This window comes from Pongo pygmaeus, chromosome 6, assembly GCF_028885625.2.
Source record: "Pongo pygmaeus isolate AG05252 chromosome 6, NHGRI_mPonPyg2-v2.0_pri, whole genome shotgun sequence".
NCBI lineage: Eukaryota > Metazoa > Chordata > Mammalia > Primates > Hominidae > Pongo > Pongo pygmaeus.
In genome coordinates, this window is record NC_072379.2 from 146001187 (window position 1) to 146025435 (window position 24249).

The 24249-nt window shown below is 35.3% G+C and overlaps 1 protein-coding gene across 1 annotated transcript in view; it reads left to right on the forward strand.

Moving 5' to 3' along the window:
• The window catches only part of CNTNAP2 (contactin associated protein 2), a 2269257-nt gene that overhangs the window by 713122 nt on the left and 1531886 nt on the right, over positions 1 to 24249 (forward strand). Inside the window, exon 3 of the mRNA XM_054495308.2 lies at positions 5442 to 5635. Within this exon, the coding sequence (XP_054351283.2) occupies positions 5442 to 5635 (194 nt within the window). The remainder of the gene's footprint in view (positions 1 to 5441; positions 5636 to 24249) is intronic.

Below are 24249 nucleotides of genomic sequence, written 5' to 3' on the forward strand. Positions count from 1 at the left end.
CATATTAGTCCAGAGTACTAGTTTCATCAATTATTCAGATTTTCTATTGTAATGGATCACTCTAGGAACCCACATAGAATACGAACACTGTATATCTTTACAGCATACATGTGCACACACCATATACTACACACATGCAAATACACAGGAGGAGGAATATCTGTGTATGTGTGAGAATAAAGAGAAGAGTGAGGAAGGAAAGACACATGGAGGATGGGAGGGGTGGGAAAGGGAAGACAGAGCACAGAAGAAGAGAGAGAAGGGGAATGAAGAAACAGCATTCTTATTGTTTCGAGACTAGCAAGAGTTCCATAACAAGTACATCTTTCAAGTTACTTCAACAATACACTAGTTATTTGCTAGATGTTTTAGGCACTATTATCTCTAGGTAAGAGTTCTTCCAAGGAACTAAGAGTTTATGACTATTCAACATCTCCACCTCTTCTAACTCCTCTTTGACGTCCAACCACTTTGTTTGACCTACTACAATACATTGGGAACATTTTTGCCCTTTTATACACCACATTCCAGAGGTGGTTGTGATGAAAGAGGTATCATTATTAATCCTCAGATCAATAGAGGTTACACATTTCACAAGCCAAGTAAACAAAGTAATAAACTTCCCCAAATTGCATTGCTTGATAGACCAAAGAGAAAAAGGGAACTTTTCATCGATCTTTCCACCATGTTCCTCATGAAAGACTGACTTTTGCCCTCCCCTTGAGATTAATCACTACAGTATTCTATCCACATATATTTCTGCAAAGAAACACATTTTTACTTATATTTCTCCTGATTTTAGATTTTTTGCTTTCCTTACAGTTGACAATAAATTCTATTTTGCTAAAAGTAATGAGATAAATGGGATTAAGCAGCTGTATGTTAATTGCTTGTTTGCTGAAAGACTGGAATGCAGCAAACAATAAGTAACTTAAGAAAATTTATTCTGGAGCATTAATTAGCAAAACAGAAGAAATATTCTAAGTTTCACCAATTAATCAGACATTTTCTCACCTGTTACCTCATTGGATTAATTGCTTGTTGACTTTAGTTCACTGAATCACCCTGTTGCTTTTTGTAATACATAGATAGAACTCTGTATGAAATTGGCTATAAAATTTCTTCAAGGTTTGGAACTGTATATCTAACAGGTAAGAAAATAATATTTGTTATCCCACAATAACTGAGTATATTGTTGTCCCCAAAATTAACCTACAGCTCTTCCAAAATTTTATGGAATTCTAGGTAAACTAGCAGGATAAATGATATGTGACAATAAGGAATATTATATATTAACACTACAATAGGAAAAAATAACATATAAAAAGCACATTACAAAGAAGGTATAAGTAACTCATTGTTAGTGAACAGATTATCAGGAAGTGGTTTCAAGAGGTACTGCAGACTAGAATCTCCAGGATATACATCCTGAGATGAAAAATAGCATCCAGGAAGTTAATTAGGAGTGTTTTGGGGATGAAAACCTGTAGAAGAGAAAGGAATGAAACAGAAATTAGTTACAGGGAGGAGTTTAGGTGAAATGCAGTTTCAATGAAGTCTTTCGCCAATCCCTGCAGGGAGCTCTGAGACTGTGAAGACACCTCAGAGTTTCCACAGGTTGGGGCAGGGTACTGGCTCTTTATAGCCCCAGGTTGACCAGTCGTTGCATTTGCACAACCCCATGAAGATATATCATCTACATGTGACTCTTTTTAACCTAGGAAATTCCTGAAGAGGAATTGCAGCTAAGTACTGTATCATAGAAAAAATATTCTTGTAAAAGCATGAATTGAAGATACAAGAATAGAGACTGAAAAGTAGTTACATCGTTTGCACATATATTTTATAGACAGCACCCATATAACCTATGCAAACACATACACTAGATACTTAAATTTTTCCAAATGTTTTGTGGGATATGATTTCAATATTGTGAAAGGTACAGATTGTAAATTTCTATTTTTTTTTTCTTTTAGAGATTAATCTTGGGCAGGGATCGACAAACTTCAACCCTCTGTCCAGCTACAAGTTTTTGTTAATAACACTTTATTATAACATGGCCACACTCTTTTGTTTATGTACTGCTCTTCATACTATAACATAATTTGGCAGTTTTAACAGAGGTAGTATGGTCTACAAAACCAAAAATATTTAGTATTTAACCTTTTACAGAAAATGTTTGCTGACCCTTGATCTAGGGTTTGCTATTTTCAAATAATACCACTTCATATGTAAAGGAAGACCACAGCATAACATTAGTTCCTGTCCAGACTCCCATCCTTTGTACTATTGTAGTCACATATCTGACTTCCACATTTATTATAAACCCTGTCATTCATCATTACTGTTTGTAAACACTAGATTATCTTTTAATGAAATTCAAAAACATGAACAAATATTTTATATGTACTTAACATGTTTAGCATTTTAAGCATTCATTTCTTCATGTAAATATGAGTTTCAAAATGGTAAAACTTCCCTTAAGGTGAAAAATTTATATTTTTATAGTATACACATGTAAGTGACAAATTCTCCCAGCTTTTGTCTTGAATATTACATTATTTTTATACTTAAAATATATTTTTGCTGGACATAGAATTTCCGGTTGCCAGCTTTTTTTTTTTTTGTCTTTCCTTTTCATCATGTCTGATAGGTTGTTTCATTGTCATTTGGCTTGCATTATTTCTGCTGAGAAGTTGTAACCCTGTGAATACCTTTAAGATTTTCTCTTTAGCATTGTCTTTCAGCAAATAATTAAAACGTGCCTTATTGTATTTTCCCTTGTATCTATCCTGCCTGGAATTCAATCAACTTCTCACATATCTGAGTTTATATATTTCAACCATTATTTCTTCAAATATATTTTATTCTGACCTCATCTCTGTCATCTCTGCTTTTAGTACTCCACTTGCATGATTGTTAGGGCAGTTATCAGTGTCTCACAACTTACTGGAATACTGTTTATTTTTTAAGCCTTGTCTTTCCTCTCTGAGCTTAATTTAGATGCCTTATATGGCCCTACATTCTAGTGCAATGATGTTTTCTTCTATGTCTCATCTGCTGTTAAGCCCATCCATTAAATTATCTATTTCAGATGTAATTTTTAGTCCTAAAATTTCCGTTTTGTTCTCGTTTGTTGCTTTTCTTCTTCAACATTTTGCATTCTTTTTTAAATGTTTATATGTTTTATTTTAGATAATAAAATTAATAATTACTGTTTTAAAGTCCTGGTCTGCTAATCTCATTTCTTTATTTTGGGGGTACATTTCTATTGATTTTTTTCCCTCTGGTTCTAAGACATATTTTCCTGCTTGTCCAAATGTCTAGTATATTTTTCAATGTATATACTTGACATTATGGATGCAATGTTGTTCAGTTTCTAAATGTTTATGATTTTCCTTAATAGAGTGTTGAGTTTTGTTCAATCAAAAAATTAATTTTTGGTCAGATTTATGTTTTTCAGTAACCTTTGCTCAGGTGTGTCCAGACTAGCCCTCATATTAGGACTAAAATATCGCTACTTATAATGCATGACTTTCATGGGATGTCTACTGAATGCCTGGAGGGATTCAACAAGGTCTCTCAATTTTGTCTAGTCTGAAATCAAATTTTTCCCAGCTCTGTGCAACCTCTGGTTATTGTTGACTTCAGAACTCCCTTTACCTGGTCTTGTGCAGTCTTGATCTGAAAGTACACAGCATAGTGTTGCTTCTGAGTCCAGATTCCAGAGACTCATTCATGACTCCCTTGTAGATTTCTAAAGCACTTTACACAGCTGTGCCCTCTCTGGGACACTGTCCTGTTAATTCCAGCTTCTTTAGTAGCTTTGAATTGTAATGTTTCCGTTTCAGTGACACTACTGCACTGCTGAACTCTATTTGGGATCATCTTCCATGTACCATGATCCAGAAAGTGAAGCTAGCAGAAAGCCAGGAAGTTGGCAGAGCTTACCTTATTTGTTTATCTTATTTTATGGATCACGTTCTGCACTGCCCATTGTCCAGTCCCTAAAACAGTGATTTTTTAAAATTTTATTTTATTTTATTTTTTGAGATGGAGTCCCACTCTGTCACCCAAACTGGAGTGCAATGGCGCCATTTTAGCTCACGGCAACCTCCGCCTCCCAGGTTCAAGCAATTTTCCTGCCTCAGCCTTCCAAGTAGCTGGGATTACAGGCACCTGCCACCACGTCTGGCTAATTTTTGTATTTTTAAAGGAAACGGGGTTTCAGCATGTTGGCCAGGCTGATCTCGAACTACTGACCTCAGGTGATCCACCTGCCTTGGTCTCTCCCAAAGTGCTGGGATTACAGGCGTGAGCCACCACGCCCAGCCAAACAGTTATTTTATATATTTTTTAGTTTTTTTAATTTAAAAAAAAGCTATTCTATCATAGTTTTAAGCAAAAATAGGCCATGTAACCATTATTATTTGAATATTTGTGATGATATATAAAATGATTTTTATTATGAACGTCCTCATAGAATACATTATTTTGCCAGCCTTTAAATTCCTTACTTAAAAAATTATACACATGTTTTGATATACTGTACATTGGATAATCTATTGAATATTTTTATATCATTTCTTCTCTTTAGTAGCTGAACTCACCGTAAAAATTATAGTGCCTCTTAGCATTAACATTATGCCATATTTTCTGTAACTTATTTTGTGTACAACCCTAGTTATTTTAAATATCACTGTAAATTAAGAATATTGATCTATATGAGTGCCATTTTTCTAACAAATGTTTTTACATTCTTACTATTTGCTAAGCAATTCTTATATTTTGCCAAAAGAGATTTAACTTTGTTTAGTATCTAATTTTTCTAGAAATATGACTTACAAGAGATATTGGCTGTATATCTTCTAAGTGTTAAATAAACATTCTGCCTGATTTCCTATATACCACCCTGTACCTCTCAGTGGTACAGGAAATTAATGTAAGATTAGGTTCATTTTAAGAATTGCAAATATTTTTCTACTTAACTTCACAAGAAAAATGTATTTTAGAATTGTGTATAATTGCTTGTTTTTAATTTATAATTTATTAAATGGTAAAGTTTACATGACAGAAAAAAAATTGGATAGTTACATACATTTTTCTCATGATTTTAGCTGAAGAGTTTATGGTAAATTGATCAATCCTCAGCCAATTAGACTTTGACGTATACTAATAAGATCTAATTGAGGAATTATGAAGACATTTGCTCAGGAGAAAATGAACACATAATTACACCATAAAGAGGTTAAAGAATCAATGTTACCAGCTGGAAGAATATTAGTTGAAGTCCCAATGGCATCTGTAAAGGATACTTCATAATATATCTGTGAAATAGAGCACTGCCAAGGCCAATTAAGGTATGTAGAATATTCCATTGTCAGTTGTACAAGTTCAAATTTAAATATTCATTTTCCCATCTTGCCTCTGCCCATCTTCAGGTGCTGGTGGATGGTCTCCATCAGACAGTGACCATTATCAATGGCTTCAGGTTGACTTTGGCAATCGGAAGCAGATCAGTGCCATTGCAACCCAAGGAAGATATAGCAGCTCAGATTGGGTGACCCAATACCGGATGCTCTACAGCGACACAGGGAGAAATTGGAAACCCTATCATCAAGATGGGAATATCTGGGTAAGTCATTGGCAGGAAAGCAAAGACGCAGAATTGGTTTGGAAATATTAGAAAATGGTACAGGATTTACTAAGCATATATAGTTATCAATATTTATCCATTCAAATCATTGAGAAACTATTTATTCATCATTGTTGATGGAAGAAAGTTTCTTCAGGCTATAATTTCTATCCAGTGGTTAAAGCAATGATTCTTGATCTGGACTATGAATTTGAATCACCTGAGGAAGTTTTAAAGCACGTAGATGAAAGGCACACTCAGATCAATGAGACCAGAATCACATAAGTTGAAATAGTGATGAATGATACTGATAACTTTTCTGAAGACAGCAATCTTCAATTGAAGGAAAATATTGAAATTATGAAGAATATAATTTAGAGAAGTAAGAGCAGTGATAGATGTTAAGAAAAGAAATTGTCCATTTTATAATAGTGTCTTAAACACTTATTACAGATCTATATTCACTTTATTCCTTTATTATGAAAGAAGAGAATAAAGCTTAACCCATTTGTTCTTAAAACATCTCTATTAACTTAAAAAGTTGTATGTATTCAATCAAATATTCACCACATAATAATTTGAATAAATTATTTAACAGTAAAATATAAGTGTTCTATTTTGGTTTAATTACTTTAAAAAGCAGGCATGACCAAAATCAAGTGCTGTCATCAATATTAAACCAGAAGAAGAAGAAGAAAAAGAAGACGAGGAGGAGGAAAGGGAGAGGATGAATAGGGAAGGGGGAAAAGAAGGAAGAGGAATGGGTTCACTTTTAAAATCATGTCCTTCACAGTATTAGTCAGAGTGCTGGGTATTTTTAACTTTATCATGAATCACTCTTGTAGACTTTGTATTTTAAAAGTCCCCAATTATTTTTTCTAAGTAACAAGAGTTTATAATTTCTAGCTAAAGTGGATGTTCATTTCTACAGCAGTATGTGAAATAAGGATATAATGTCCTGATAATAAAAAATGTGTCTACTTAAGTAGAACTTTAGAAATAACTCCTTTCAAGTCATAATTATATGGAACGAATATTTGTGTATTAGGATGTATAAGTTACGGAAAGCAAGTAGTGGGAAAAATGCCTCTTTCTAAAATGTCTTCATCTCACAAATGAGATAATTCAAATCCTCAGGCATAATTTATAGAAAAGTGATTATCAAGCCTGAATACACAGTAGAATTAGCTACAGAACTTTAAAACATATAGACCCTTGTGGCCCAACCCCAGATACTTGAATTTAATTGGTCTAAGGTGCAGCCTGGGCTTTGGGATTTTAAAGCTCCAATGGTGAATCTAATGTACAGTGAACACTGAGTACATAATTTAGATTGGTTTTCAGTCTACAGTTAAGAAGGGGGTAGAGGAAGTATATGCTGAAAAGGAAGAGGAGAACAGAAAATTTGAAAGGGCTGTCCTTAAAATTTGGCAGAGAGAGAGGGGAAGAGGGAGGAGTTAGGGGGTTGGGTGGGGGGAAGGGGAGGGAGAAATCAAGTGGCCAACCCACCAAACAGCAGACCAACCAACTGAGAGTAAACAGTGAAGGCTTCGATCACAGACTCTTCTAACACCCAGAGCACTCATTATTTTCTAACTTTCTATGGTTTCCAAACTAAGATCAAATGAGCATGTTGGTAAACTTGCTTGAGGGGTTTACTCTCTGTGATTTCTAAACTAAGATCAAATTAGCGTGTTGGTAAAATTACTTGAGGGGTTACAAGTCAGACTCTGAAATACTGTTCTGTGTATCAGAACAGAAATACTGTTCACATTTTTGTATTTGTAAAGTCTTCATCTCAAAATTAAGAGTGTTCAAATCTCCTCTCCTCTCATAATGTGCCAAGATAGTAATAAAGATAGCTGCTAAAATACTTGAACTTTAATGTATCTGTCAAATACTGAACAGTTAAGGATGGCTAAATGCAGAGACATAAGGTAAAAAGGCTGAAGAGGATAAAATTGCTCAGGTTGTCTGGGACTCTTTTTTTTTTTTTTTTTTTTTGAGATAGAGTTTTGCTCTTGTTGCCCAGGCTGGAGTGCAGTGGTGTGATCTTGGCTCACTGCAACCTCCGCCTCCTGGATTCAAGCGATTCTCCTGCCTCAGCCTCCCAAGTAGCTGGGATTACAGGCATCCACCACCATGCCTGGCTAATTTTTTTTTGTATTTTTAGTAGAGACAGGGTTTCACCAGGTTGGTCAGGCTGCTCTTGAATTCCTGACCTCACGTGATCTACTTGCCTTGGCCTCTCAAAGTGCTGGGATTCCAGGCGTGAGCCACCGCACCTGGCCTTGGACTCTTGATATTACATAAAATAATAATGGTCGAGTCAGGGAGACAAGGATGTCATGTAGTGAAAATATCACAAATTATGAAGATATGCTGGGTCTACTTATAGGGCTCTCCATCTTAAGGTGATAAAGGTGCATTTCTATTGTCTTCTCCCTCTCTGGTGTTCACTTTGTTTCTTCCTTTCAAATATTGTGTTTCTTATTAAAAGTCAATATGCTACATGATGAGTGATTATTAGTAGTGAGCTAATTATAAAATTTTAAAAATCAAAACAAGTTGGAGACTATGTTAGTCTGTTCTTGCACTGCTGTTAAGAAATACCTGAGACTGGGTAATTTACAAAGAAAAGAGTTTGATTGACTCACGTTTCCACACAGCTTTGGAAGCCGCAGGAAACTTACTATCATGGCAGAAGGCAAAGGGGAGGCAGGCATGTCTTACGTGCCTGGAGCAGGAGGAAGAAAGAGACGGGGATGTCCCACACTTTTTTTTTTTTTTTTTTGAGGTGGAGTCTCGCTCTGTCGCCCAGGCTGGAGTGCAGTGGCAGGGTCTCGGCTCACTGCAAGCTCTGCCTCCCGGGTTCACGCTATTCTCCTGCCTCAGCCTCCCAAGTAGCTGGGACCACAGGCGCCCGTCACCACGCCCGGCTGATTTTTTGTATTTTTAGTAGAGACGGGGTTTCACCGAGTTAGCCAGGATGGTCTCCATCTCCTGACTTTGTGATCTGCCCGCCTCGGCCTCCCAAAGTGCTGGGATTACAGTTGTAAGCCACCGTGCCCGGCCTGTCCCACACTTTTAAACAACCAGATCTCTTGAGAATTCACTCACTATCAGGAGATCAGCAAGGGGGAAGTCCACCCCCGTGATCCAATCACCTACTGTCAGGCCCCTCTTCCAACACTGGGGATTACAATTCGACATGAGATTTTGGTGGGGACACAGACCCAAACCATATCAGAGACACAATCTAAATATTGCAAAATATATTTAAGTACCAATAAGCCTGCCACATAATGATTACATTATTTAATAATCTATGACAGAAATGTTTTAATCCTTACTAATACAAAAAAAAAAAAGAGTCCAATCCTTTGATGTATTCTAAAAGAGATAAAGTTCGTTGACTTCTAAAAATTCTTGAATATTTTAGGGCTATGTCTTATCATTCATTAAGTAATTAAAATTTAGCATTTACAAATTTCAACAAAAAGTACTCTTTGGGATTAAGTTTATTAAAAATGGTATTAAATACTAGCGTTTTTTAATCCACTACTACTTAACATTATGTATACTGGGCTTGAAGAGAATTCTGATACAGAGAAGATTGGATGGCTTTTTGATGGAAAACACCGTATAAGATGTAAAATTTTATGTACTTTTGAAATTGCTTTTACTATCCATTTTATAATGATTGTTTACCTGAGAAATATAGAAGATAATGTATATTCAATCACATCAATATAATTTTAAACAAATGTCCATGGTTATGTTTTTCCTGATTGTTGGGAAGTGGGCAACATGAGTAATTTTTTGTAGTATTCTTATTAAATGTTCATATGGACATTCTGAGTTATTTTATTACTATTGGATAACATATTAAAATAAGCAAAGAACAAGTCATATAGAAGCGAATTATGACAGTTTCACAAGGTTTTAGAGTCATGAAACTTGCATTAGGGAATGAGAATGGCTCCTGAAAAGATTCCTAAAGAATGGTTTATCTGAATATTCAATATTCAAAGATCTGAGTTTCTAAATGGGCTTAACTAGTCAAACCTTCCATTCCTCTTTGATGATACTGAGCATAATAGAATTCTTTATACTTTATCTACAATATAATTTCCTTCTATTTAGAACCTCTTTTCCAATGTAAAAGGTAAATAAAATTGCCCAAAAAATCATTACATCTATATACTCCACCAACTCTAATTTGCATGATTATCTTGAGATGTTTTCAAGTTTCCTAAGTATAATCTGTTAGAGAGAGAAAGTATTCTGTATAAGCATTTTGTATCAGAAGTCCATTAAACATTATATTAAATAAGAATTCCAGCAGGCCTTTGCTAAGGGGCCTGTTTTGCTTGAGAAATTCAATTACTAGATTTTGAATGCAGATATTCAGAGCCAAAATAGGAAACTGGAGTAATAGCAGTGGATGCCTTCTTTACACACCACTATTATTTTGTAGGATAGTAACGTACTACAAATTTACCAGTCATATGAACACAGTTTTTGTTTTTCTTTAAAAAACACTTCTTAATCATGAAAACATGCTTGTATATCCTGTTATTTTTAAAAACAGTTTTGATCCATTTTGTTAATTTTAAGTAGGTGTTAGACTGAAATTTGTTACCACTGCATCTATTAAATGGAGAATTCTACAGAACAGAACTGTTTTATCATATTTAAATTATATGGTTAGATACTTATCAAGAATATAGGGATAAATAAGTTCATATTCTCTAAGAAATATTAAATAGATTACTTATTTTCAAAACTTAGATCTCTTTGTTACATATATGCTTTTCCCATGTACAGATGCATACACATAAAGCTTCATTGTTTCAATAAATTTAAAACATTTCAAAAATCTAGAAGACAAATACAATAGTTGGCAGTTTCATTTATGGAACATGTGGATTTTCTGAATATCAAGGCATAAGCTGGACCACGTATTCTCTACTTTCTTTTTAATTACATATTCCATCAACCAGTATTTATAAAATAAAAGTTCTCAAAATCATCCTTTTGGGTTAGCCTATAATTAGTCATTGGGCAACTGAAAGCCAAGATATGGAGTCGAAAGGTCTGAATTCATGTATCTTGTTTCATTTGTTTGTTTTATAAACTTGGAGATCTGACTTTATTTCTCTGTTCCTGAAATCCTAATCTGAGAAGTAGATATAATTCCTATTGAGATATTTAAGTGAGATTATGTAAGTAAAGAAATTTTTCAAGCTATAAAGATTAGAAACATGTGTGTCATCAGTTCCCAATTTTAGAGGCATTCTCCAAATCTAGTTTAGTATGTCTTTTCAGCGAGAATAGTCAGTAATGACAATTTTCCGAATTTTTAGTCTCCCTCTATGCTTTTCAGATTCACTTTACCTCTTTTTACTTTTATTCATGATTGAAAATATCTGACAATACTGTAGATTAAGGAAATGTTACTCAAAGTTGGAGGTAGAATGTGTGCAAATCTCTGTCATAATTTCCGATTAAAAAATGGTAAATACATGTTTGGATAGTGCAGTGCAGGCTGGGTCAGTGAGGCATGACTGGTAGACCTAGCTCTGTGCCAGGTGCCTTTGCAGTGCTTGTAACAAATTATCTGTTACCATAATGATGGCCTTGTGTCCAATGAGCCATTTAAGGGGACACTGTTTAAAAATGAATGGATTGTTCTGTCCTATCTTTTCAACCATTTGTTATAGTGGTTGCACTAATTTTCCAAATCACTTAAAAATCTGTTCCCAGTGTAAATATAAAACATAAATGCCATTGTGTTACAGTTCAATGGTGTACTTAGATTCTTTCAAAATATCTAGAATTTTGTCTGCATACGAAAGTCAGGATGACAACCATCCTATCACCTGCCCCTACATCTTCCATCGGATAATAACTTCTCCTTCACTTAGGACATGAATGTGATTCTTTTCCCCAATAGACGAGTATTACCCTTGCTTCTTTATGTAAACATCTGCATTCTTGCTGCCATCAGTTATTTGGGTAAAGGATCAGGCAGACATATTCAAAATAATTTTATAGATAGCTTATTGAGAAATAAAACACATCAGAGTAATCTGCATCAAACACTTTCTAAAATTATCTTTGATATAAGTGGGGTAAAAATCTTTAGGACTTGTATAGAAAAAAACAATTTCCAAGGTGATTTCAGAATAAGCTCCTTATTTCTGTGAAATAGATTTTTCTGTTTATACTCCTCTTAGGCTGGATAATATTTTTAAAGTCTCATGAATTTTAATAAGTTGAGTGGATATTCCAGATCCTTTTGCATATACTGTAATGCCTCTACTAGTGAATTTTGATCACCTTTCTAAATACACATTTGTATGGTGAGATTCTCATTTTAAAAGGTCTTAAGGTTTCTTGGGACACTTTATCAGACTCAACATTGTACATAAATAGAACTGTTCTAACAAGTATGGTTATGTGTTTAATATTTTTCTGAAATCTGGAAGATAAAAATAAGATGCTGTTGATAATATTGAATATATTATTGGCATATATTATTAGATAAAGGAAAATGTTATCATCTCATAAGATTTCTTATAGGCTGTAAAATAACAGTATATAGTTCTTCACAGTGTAATGTATTTTTCATCTATGCAATTATTCTTCTAATTTTTAAAGTATCCCTGAAACAAGATTTGTTATCAATTATACTAATATTTTCAGGTGTTTTATTTTACATTGAACTCAATGCTAAATTTTTTTTTTTATCATGTCAAGGTTGGATTTAGGTTACCTGAGGCTAAATAACTCCAAGTAAATACACATTTATATAGTGTGTTGATAAATGGGTACCTACAAATAATTTGAATAAAATGTCAGTTCCTTTTTTTAAGATGTATGTTTCTACTCTGCTCAAGTGGTAACTTAGAGGAATACTAGCATGCTTATTTTGGGAAATTTAGGGCACAGTAAATCATGCTTCTTATGTGCCTGCAGACTCCTGAGAGGCCGTGAAATGAGTAATTCAATGTTACACTCTGGAGTCAGACCACCTAGGCCGATTATACAGTTTTGGTAACATAGATCTGTGTATCTTCACACAGATTCTTTAAGCTTTCTGTGCCTTAAGTTCCCGATCTGTAAAATGGGTCTAGTCACTTACTCGAATAGTATTTACCTCAATGGAGGTTGTAGGTATTAAGTGAAAAAGTCAAACAAAGGGTTTAGAGCAATGTCTGGAACATATTAATCACTCAATTATTTTATACATTTGTGATTTCTAGGTGCCTTAACATAGTATATTGGCTCTTTTCTTGAAAATTTAAAATAGCCTGTTACTTCCACTTTATAATAACGTTTTTCTGTTAGTGTATTGGTGTGTGTACTGTATTACATACATCTGTGCTTCCCAGCCTGAAATGACGAATGACTCATTTGTAAGTATAATTGAGAATGCTGATTTATGCCGTTCAAATCATGGACCTACTTATTATCACTGAGTTCTGTGCATTGTCATACGAATTGTGCCTGGAAAGTTTTTTCAGATATATATTTTTAAATGAAACGTCAGTGAAAATATGACTAGGATGTTTTCATTAGACTTAGTTTAATAAATTCACTTGATAAAGTGCATTACCTTTGGAAAGAAATAACCCGTTTTTGTCTACAGTACTTCTCTATGTCTTCTTAGACCAACTGAAAACGGTAGGATAAGCAGACTGGAAAATAGGCTTATAAGTATTAACTAAAACAGCTTATGCTGGTTAGCCATGGAAGGAAAAACCAGCTGAACCAGGAATATCCAGGAGCTTGTCAGAGATGTAGAATCTCAGAGGCCTAACCCAGATCTACTGATCAGAATCTACAGTTTAGCAAGACTCACAAATGATTCATATATACCTCCAAGATACAGCATGTTGCTTTTGATATTTGAAGAACTCTCACGAGAAAGAGGAATGAGCATCAGCATTTGTGTTTCCAAACCAGAAGGTAGAATTAGAATAACTAGAATTTACAGTGCAAATTGCAGACAGATTTATCATGAAAAAAGAGTGAGCTTTGATAAATAGGCACTCACTGTGCACCTACTACTTATTGAGGCTAGGGATAAACAGACCAAAACACAAGCATAATTACTGTCTTCTAGGGGTGAATAAACTAGTGATAAGGCTAAACATATATACTTATAAGTATATTGTATGACTATATGTTCAAATAGAGAGGTGCTTGCCTAGGTTGTTTTGGGAACACTAAGAAAGCTGTCTTATTCAGAGTGGTTAGGTCCAGCAAAGGCTTCTTGAGGAGCTACCTACTATTGGCTAAGTAGGTAAGGAGTTGGTCATTCAGAGAAGTGGGGCAGAAAGTCATTCCAAGCAGATGAATCTTCTGCTGAAATAGGTAGGAATGGAGAGTGGGATTCTATAAATAACTGTGTTTTTCTTGACTTTCTGACATGCAACAAAATAAAAAGCTGACCTTTATTTATTTATTTATAGACAGAATCTTGCTCTGTTGCCCAGGCTGGAGTGCAGTAGAGCGATTTCAGCTCATTGCAACCTCTGCCTCCCAAGTTCAAGTGATTCTCCTGCTTCAGTCTCTCGAGTAGCTGGGATAACAGGCATGCACCACCATCCCGGGCTACTGTTTGTATTTTTAGTAGAGACGTAGAGATGGGGTTTCACCATGTTGGCCAGGCTGGCCTTGAACTCCTGGCCTCAAGTGATACACCGACCTAGGCCTCCAAAAGTGCTGGGATTATAGGGATGAGCCACTGCACCCAGCAAAAAGCTGACTTTTTAAAATAAAAAACTCTGGAATTATATCTTGTGAATCAGTAATGCTTAATTTATATAATGTAAATATCTAATTTTGGAAGATCCTTGGAGTTTATGCAGTCTCCTAGGACACACATTTTTATCTCTGTGCCATTCATCATATAGAGCTCACTGCAGAGCACAAAACAGATGTTTATGAGTTTACAGCTGAATTGAAGTATCTCATTCTGTAGATGAATAAGCTGAGGCTGAGAACCATGATGTCACTTAAGTTGGAACCTTGAATCCAGGTATACTGACCTCCCTACTGAATATGGAGCCAAATACTTATTTTGCTTCAGCAAGAAGTTCCATTACTATAATGAACCCCTGCTCATTTTGACTAATTGAAAATACTATTGAATACATACACGATATTTATAGAACAAGATAGCATGGGCTCTGGACCGGACCTCAACTATCTGATCTCTGCTCCAACATTTTCTCATGGTGTGTATTTAACTATGTTAATCAACCTTCTGTGGGCCTTAGCTGCCTTAGGTGTAAGAGCGATATAATTGTATTTACCTTATGGGATTTTTGTGAGAAATAATCAAAAATAAATTGTTTAGAACAATGCCCCATAAATATAGTCTCTTCTTATCTTCCTCTTGTTTCACTTTCTCCTATTTATCAGTATTATTACGAACGTTATCATTAATGTTTCTCGAATACTAAATTAAAAGTGATATAAAGAATGCAAATAAGTACTTAATAATAGGTCTAGCCTTGAGAATAATATATTTTAATTGCAAGGACAGCAAAAATCACTACAATAACTTAAAACAAAAGCCCGGATCGTCTTGCACAGCTTTCAGGATGCTTATGCCCCTGGACACCATGAAGATACTCATTCTATGTGTTTCACTTCTGCATACTATTTTCCAGGTAGCTAATTTAGTCGATGTTGACTTTGGGAGAGAACTACTAGAATGTTAAAATGTCTTGGCAAATAAATTTGGTTTGCTTGAGTTAACTAGCTTAATTATAGGCTGCAGTGAAATGATCATTCTGGCAAAAAGATACAGTGCTGACAGGCTGTCTGAAAGGTTCATTCACCATCTATGCCTTTTCAGGAGTCTAGAGCAAGAGTAGAGCATAGACTCTGGCTTCTAGAAAAAATTCTGTCCATTTCCAAATGAAAATAATGTTTGAGATAAGTATGCGCATTTCTCCGATGCACTTCACCAATATATTTTGATCAGACAGTGAATGGGCCTATTGTAATTGCCATTTAAATGCTTTATAATGATATTAATATGCAGCTTGGAAGATGTCTGTGAAAACTCCTGTGATTTAGCAGAGAAATTCAGAGAACTTCAGCTGCACGAATTAATAAATAATAACAGTCAACCAACATTTATTGGGGGTTCCTTAAGTGTTTAATGTGCTTTATATCATTTAATCTTCAAAACAACTAATATGTGAGGATATAGATTATTATTTTTATGATTAAGCCCTATTTTTGGCTGCAGAAATTAAGGATTAGAGAAAGTACAACTTTCCCTGGGGCACACGGTGAGACTGGGTAATGGATGTGTTGACTAACTTATTATGATAATCATTTCACAATATATCCCTATATGAAAGCAAACAAAATTGTAATGGTTGAATAAATATCACATTTCCTGTTTTAAGGAACATACCCCCAAAATAAAAAAATAAAAATAAAAAACAACTAAACTAAACTAATCAAACAGTGGAGCTAGGACAGGAAACCAGAGCTGCGTAACTAACCAGCCTGTGTTCCTTGCCACTATGGTCCTGGTCAGCCATTCCTTTCACAGGCAATGTGAAACTTAGCGATCTCTGCATTTGAACTGTAATATAGTGCTTGTATATAAGATGTTGGTATTTTATTTTATTTATTTATTTTTTATTTTTATTTTTTTAAAACCGAATCTCACTCTATCACCCAGGCTAGAGCGCAGTGTCCCAATCTCTGCTCACTGAATCTCCGCCTCCCAAGTTCAAGCGATTCTCCTGCCTCAGCCTCCTGAGTAGCTGGGATTACAGGCACCTGCCACTGTGCCAGCTAATTTTTGTATGTTTAATAGAGGTCGGGTTTTGCCATGTTGGCTAGGCTGGTCTCGAACTCCTGACCTCTGGTGATCCACTAGGCTCGGCCTCCCAGAGTGCTGGAATTACAGGCATGAGCCACTGCACCTGGCCTTTTTTCTAATTTTCAATACAAAAATTGAGGCTCAGGATCTTACCTACGATCACAGAGATTAAAAGATAGATGATCTTGGTCTTTAATGCTATTGTTGGTGTTGCTGTTTTCAATTTTTAAAGAAAGCACTATTTACCTACTATATTAGTTTGCTAGGGCTGCCATCATAAAATACCGTAAACTGGGTGGCTTAAACAACAGAAATTTACTCTCTCACAGATCTGGAGGCCAGAAGTCCAATATCAAGGGGTTGGCAGGGTTAGCTCCTCCTCTGAGGGAGGTGAGGGAACAGCTTGCTCCAGGACTCTCTCCTTGGTTCGCAGGTGGTCATCTTCTCCCTGTGTTGCTTTATATCATCTTTCTTTTGTGTGTGTGTGTGTGTATGTGTGTGTGTGTGTGTTTTGATGGTATTGCTTTGTCACCCAGGCTAGAGTGCAGTGATGTGATCATAGCTTACTGCAAGGTCCAACTCCTGAGCCCATGGATCCTCTGTCTCAGCCTTCTGAGTAGCTGGGACTGCAGGTGCATGTCACCGTGCCCAGATAATTTTATTTTATTTTTTTAATTTTTGTAGTGATGGGTCTCACTTTGTTGTCCAGGTGGGTCTTGAACTCCTGAGCTCAAGCAGTCCTCCTACCTCAGCCTCCCAAAGTGTTAGGATTATAGGCATGAGTCACTGTGGCTGGCCTTGTTTTTCATTTTATATGGCATTCATTTTACAAAAAATTTATTTGTTTAGAATCCACTTTACTCTGGTATGACCTCATATTAACTATATATGCAAAGACCCTGTTTCCAAATATGGTAACATTCTGAGACATTAGGGGTTGGAACATGAACATATGAATTTGGGGGGGACAAAATTATATTCATAACAACTAGTAGGCAAGTACTTTATAAAGTTATGACATTAAAAGTTATTTGCTATCGCTGGGGTGTTGATAGGGTTGTGTCTGGTAAGCAAGAATAAGGATGATCTTGTAAGAAAGAGAGTGTCTTCTAAGAATTGTGCATCAACCTTCATTAACTCAGAAAATACGCTTGAATCAAACGACTACTTATATATGACGCTCTGCAATCATTTATTTACATTCAAAACTCCAAGGAAACATTTTCAGAATTATTCTATCCTAGATAGCAAATGAACCAAAGACACTTTAAGAATCAGTCTCCCATCCCGTCCCCAAAGAAATGTTTGGCCTTAAAAATCATGTCCTACTTTCAAACTCCATATAGTAGTTTATTCTGCATTAGGCACCATTTAACACTATCAACATCATGTAATTCTTGAGACATAGTAATTATTTATTAAAAACTGGATTCCAGCAAACATGCATTCTAAACAATGATGGATAATTTTTCTATTGGCAAAGAAAAGAGCTTTCCCAGAGCTAAAACAGCTTTCCCCAATTAAATCTTGAGGTTGAATTGCTAATTTCATTTGGATTATACTAGTATCTGCTTGAAAATGGCAGATTTCGTTAGTTCTCCCAGTATTCTTCAGAGAAGGTTAAGAAACACATTCCCTCCACTTCAGATATGAAAACTGAGTTGCCCAGGGCGAAGTCGTTGTTTATCTTATGCACTTAGCAAGCATAATTATTCATTCTATACGCACAGTGACTATCTCGTTTGTGTATTTTTCAGCTTTGTTACAGTATACAAATTGGAAAACAGAGCTGTGTATGACAGCCTAGAGCAAGAGAAAAAGACTGTGAATTTATCATAAAGTCATTCAGGCTCTTTACCTTCAGCCTGGAACAAACAAGTATTTGATAAAAGAAACCAAACCAATACAAAAGAAACGTCCAGTCCCTTTGAAAATATTTTGTGATTATGACATAGCAGGAATATCCAATGAGTTTTTCACATGATATGTTAAATAAAAAGGTATGATTACATATCTTTAATATGACAGTTTTTTCTTGAAATATTAATAGAAGTATTGCACTTTAGCTTTACTTAATATAAGCAGGAATGCCAATGATGTTGGTTTCAAATTTTAAAATCAAAACCAAAATATCATTATTCAGGTATATTTTATGTTAGGATTTGGGATAACTGACTGTGAAATAAGACACAGGCACATGTACACACACATACTCTCTCAACTCTTACTACACACTAACTATTAATCTCCCCCCAAATACTATCAAACCTATGGATATTTAATGGAATTTAATCTATTTCTTAGCTTATTCAATTGAAGTGCAGAGATGTTTGGCATTTTTACTAAAATCAAGTATCATTGCCAATAGTAATCGCCATACACTGAGTACTTACCTGGTAAGCACTTTTTGTGTCAATTACTGTAACAAGATCTTGCGAGGTAAGAGACCAGCCTTTTTCCTTGGCTTTATGTCCCACTAGTCTTTGCTTTCTCTATTATACCACATTTAAGAAGATATCATAGTTTTTGATTATAGGTGAGTTGTCTGAGGGGTTTATTTTGTCCTGTTAAATGTTGGCTCTCATCAGCTAGGAAAGTGCCTTGACTATTGAATGTACTTAGTGAGTACTTGTTAACAGATCTACCAAATTGTGGAATTTAGTGAACATTGGAATATGCAGCTATAATTAGGTTTACAATTTATAAACAATAATGTTTATTATCTTAATTTATATTTAATAATATTGAGACAATATTGAGAAATACTGCATGTACCTACATCTATTAGAAATCAAACTGTCCAGAATGGCATGTGTGGGAGCACATGAAAAGCCCAGGATTTCTATAGGAGAGAAAACAACAGAGTTTGCAGCAACAGGGAGATGAGAAGGAGGCTGGGAATACTGGCTGTAGCAGCAAAGCTTATCCTCCCTTCAGACCTGGAGGCAGCTTGATGCTGCTGAGCGTAATGGCAACAGACTGGTGCCAAAGGCATGGATGTGTGGCAGTCTCCAATCCGAGCTGGACATGGGTCCATGCGGTCAGTAGTCTAGATGGTGGTTTCCTCTGTTGAAGGGTCATGGCTAGAGGAGGATACAAAGAAGTTTTAGAAGTGTTGACAATTCTTTGTTTCTTGACTTAAGTGCTTCTTACACTTGTGCAAATGCATCAAGCTGTATGTTTATGTGTGCTTTTTTCCTATGTATATTAAAATTCAGTGACAAGTTGTAAAAACAAATTAATCAGACTTGGAATCAAGGTACACCTCTGATGGAAGAGGAATGAAAGAAACCAGGAGCTATTATTGGAATAGCTGCCTAGTACCAAAGATAATTGTGGGAGAAAACCAGTGGGCCAGGTGAAATGGTAACCAGGGAGCTTAGCAAAGGGTCTTAAGAGACTACTTGCAACATATAGGGACATTATGTTACTCTTTATGTAAATTCAGCATGATATAAGTACATGGGATCTACTCACACTTAGTACATAGATACTTAGTATAGCACATAGTATTATTTGCTGATGAAGAGGGTATTTCTAAATAAATATGTTCGGTTGTCATTGCCTCCAGTTTGAAAAGAAATGAATGCGTATGAAACAGGCATCATGGTTTGCAATTGGCATGCACAGGGACTGACGGGTAAACCAAGCTGTGGCTACTCCTACTTGCTTTTGATTTTTGTGTTTGTTAGTATTATTGTTGTTGCTGTTGTTCTATCTGCAGGATGAATGCATAAATTTATTAATCTTTTTTTGTATTATAATTGCCATCTATGTATAATTGACGCTAACAGAGAAAATTTCCATGTCTATAATATCTACCAATTAAAATTGAGAAAATATAGAAACAGGCAAAAACATGAAAAGGAAACTCAAACAAAATATATAAAATTCTGTTTACATGCATACAAATGTAAAATGAAAAGAGAAATACAAATTAATCCTCTATGGGGATACTATATCTCACCAATCAGATTGGCAAAGACCTAAAAGGTTGATTATACACTCTTTTGGCAAGAATTTGGGGAAACAGCATTCTCATACACTCCTGATGAGTATGCCCAATAGAACAATAGCTATAGAGGGGGACTGGAAATACCCAGCAGAACTAAAAATGCATTTATTCTTCAACCCAACCATCTTAATACTAGGAATTTACTCTAATGATACAGCTCCAATAACATAAAAATTCATATGCACAAAGTTATTTCTTGCCGTTGTATTTGTAATTACAAAATATTGGAAACTATCTTTATGACCAAATATAGAAGATTGGTTGAATAAACTAGGCTACATATTCGAAATAGTTACACAGCTGCTGTGAACAAAACTGATAAAATATGAGTTGACATGGGGTGGATTTGCTGGATATATTGTTTAGTGAAAAAAAGAAAAGTACAAAAAGCATTTATTATATGTTAACTTTTGTTTAAGAAAGAAGAAATGAGGAGACGTGTATATGGTTGAAGCAATTCTGAACATATTTAAATGTACTGTAAATTGAGCAAATGAGTGATATGTCAATTGTGTTGGGGGCCAAGGTTCTCACCATGAAGGAAATAAGAAACATAAGTGGAATAAGAGAAGACAAGAACGAAGCCTACTTAAAAATATATGTGTGTGTTAATGAGTATATATATATATACATATACCCTTACATACTACATACTAAGTAGCTCTGACAGCTGGATGGATCTAGAAACAAAAATATTGCAGTAACACTAAGCACACCTAAGACAGACTTTAGTTATTAATACAATTATCATCTAAAAGCAATCAGATCTAGTTAGAAAAATTTTACCAGGATGTGGTCGAGAAAGAAACTTGTTAAACACGTCTTGTTATGCCAGAAAGAAAGGAAAAATGATGGTTAATAACAAAATTACATAAAAGCCAACTTGAAATAATTCATATTGGTCAAACCTGGACAATTTGAACACCAAAATAGTTAGGGACAGTAATGTATTGCACACCTTTAGAAAAAAAATAGAAATGCTTAAGTCTATAGAGATGATAGGTAGGTAGGTAGGTAGACAGACAGATAGATGATAGGTAGATAGATAGATAGATAGATAGATAGATAGATAGATAGATAGATAGATAGGCAGGCAATAGATAGATAAAATGAGGGAGAAGAGAGGTCTCTTGCTTATAGCAGAATACAAACTTCTGACTAGGAAACATGAAAGGGCGCTGGAGTTGGGAAGTCAAGTCATCATTTGCAACCATCATAGTAAATACTAGTTCTGGCATAAGACATTAATGGTAATAAAAGTAGAGGATACGGAGAGTTTTGATGGGGAGAAGTAAATTTGTATAGTCTTAAAATGTCTCTTACAAATCATTTAGTAGTTGCAAGGGAAATGAATAATATTTATACAAGAGAAATTAAACATCTTGACTGGGTAATCAAAATAAAAATTACACATGAGAAGCAGACACTGTGTGCCTCCAGAGGCAGTGGACTGAGAAGGACCCAGCACCGTACATGTAGTATCCCATGAAGAATGTAAGTGGATGTAAACATTATGAGAAAACAAAAGTCAAACCAAAATTGAAGAATATTCTATGAGGAATGTTCTACTAAAAAAATAAAGGAGAATACATTGCAGATGTATCAGTGTGATAAGAGACACTAAAAGGCTAAGGAGTTATTCTAGGTAAAAGAAAATTAAAGGTACGTGATACCTACCTGTAATACATGATCCTAGCCTGGATCCTGTCTTGGATAAGAAAAGATGCCCTAAAGACATAGTTGGGTCAATGGATAATATTGGGATATGGAAGGTTGATTCGATAGTAGCAATGTTAAATTTCCTGAAATTGGTAACTATATACTTACCTACATATGTCCTTATTTGTATGAAATGTACACTATTTGGAAGTAAGTGAACATGATATGCAACTTACTCTCACGTGGTTCAGAAAAAAAATGTGTGTGTTGGGGTGGTGGAAAAAGGAGAGAGAATGAGAGGGAGAGAGAGAAACAGAGAGAGAGAGACAGAGAGAGAGAATGATAAACCACATAGCACAGAGTAAAATAGGAGAATCAGAATAAAGAGTAAAGGAACAAGTGTTCCTTATATTATTATTGCAGCTTTTCCATAATTTTGAAATTATTTCAAAAGAAAAGTTAAACAGATTTAATATTTCCCTGAAAATCCAGCATTAGAAGCACATTACCACAGCTTGTATTCGTTTGTTTGTTTTAACAGGGTGTTCTTCCAAAAGCAGATTGCCTTATGTAAGTATATAAATAAACATACTAATCTTAAACCACTAATTGAAATCTGTATTAGTATATTTAATTGGATCTTTCCATTAACTAGCTAATAAGTGGTGTTCTCCAGAAAATAGAGATTTGACATGATAAGGAAGAGGAAAAAGAAGTTAGACCAAGAGAACGACTGAGAAACAATGGGAGGGGCAATGAGGGATGAGAGAGCCTCCATCCCGTGTGGGTGTCTGAATTGACAGGAGCAGGTGGAATATAAAAAAAAGACACACCAATCTATCAATAGACAGTATTATCTAGGACTGTTCCTGATGTAAGTGATAAGTAGTCAGTTGCTGTTTTGTGTTTAGTTCTATATCATATGTTCAAAGATGCTACCAAAGATGTACACATAGGACACTAAACTGTGGAAGCATATTTGTTTCACAGGATTTGTATGGTGAAGGGGGTGATAAGAATTTCCTGAAAGTCAATAACTGTGAATATACTTTTGGGCATGGAGAACTCAAAAACACCAACAAGTCACACTTATCAGAGTAAGTTTGAAAGTGAAAAGAAAGAAGACATGTGAAATTAGCTTAGGACAATTGGATATTTCAAAACATATGTAGGAAAAGGTGCTAAGGGCCTTGACAGAAGAAAATAAATCACAATTAGATCTTGTTCTGGAAAAATCTGCTAAGATCTACGGTGGCAACTGAAGTCTGAGGAGGACATGAAGGGTTTCTCTTGCTGGAGGAGTACTTAGTGTTCCTTGGAGAGAGTTGTCAGGCAAATATGATATACAGATTCTCTGCACTCATTTGCTCTGTGCAGATATCAGAAAGAACCTGCCTAAATGAGAAAGAGAGTTACATCTAGTAGAATGGGCTTGCACTAAATGTTGTCTAGTTTCCCTGCCAACTCTGACATTCTTGCATTCATCCTAAGGTGAACTGTTTTAAAAAGTTTGCACCAGGCTTCGTGGCTCATGCCTGTAATCCCAGTACTTTGTGAGGCCAAGGCGAGAGGATCACTTGAGCCCAGGAGTTTGAGACCAGTCTAGGCAACATGGCAAAACCCTGTTTCTGCAAATAACGCAAAAATTAGCCAGACATGGTGGCATATGCCTGTAGTTCCAGCTCCTCATGAGGCTGAGATGGGAGGATCACCTAAGTCCAGGAGGTCAAGGCTGCAGTCAGCCATGATCATACCATTGCACCCCAACCTGGGGCAACAGAGTGAGATCCTGTCTCAAAAAATTAATCAATTAATGAACTATAAAATTTAGCTACCCCATATGTAATATCAGCTGCTGAAAGGTAGTCATATGTGTAAATCACGTTTCATTTTTTTGCATTTTTATTATAATGTAAGCTTATTATTTAATATTCTTCTCCTTTAGATGTAATTTGTCCTACATTATTTATTTGAAGTAATGTTGTACATGTCAGCTTAAATGTCTTTCTTTCATCCTTGATACATTCAGAATACCAAGGAGAATCTGGCATTGGAGAAATGATAATGTAAGGGTTT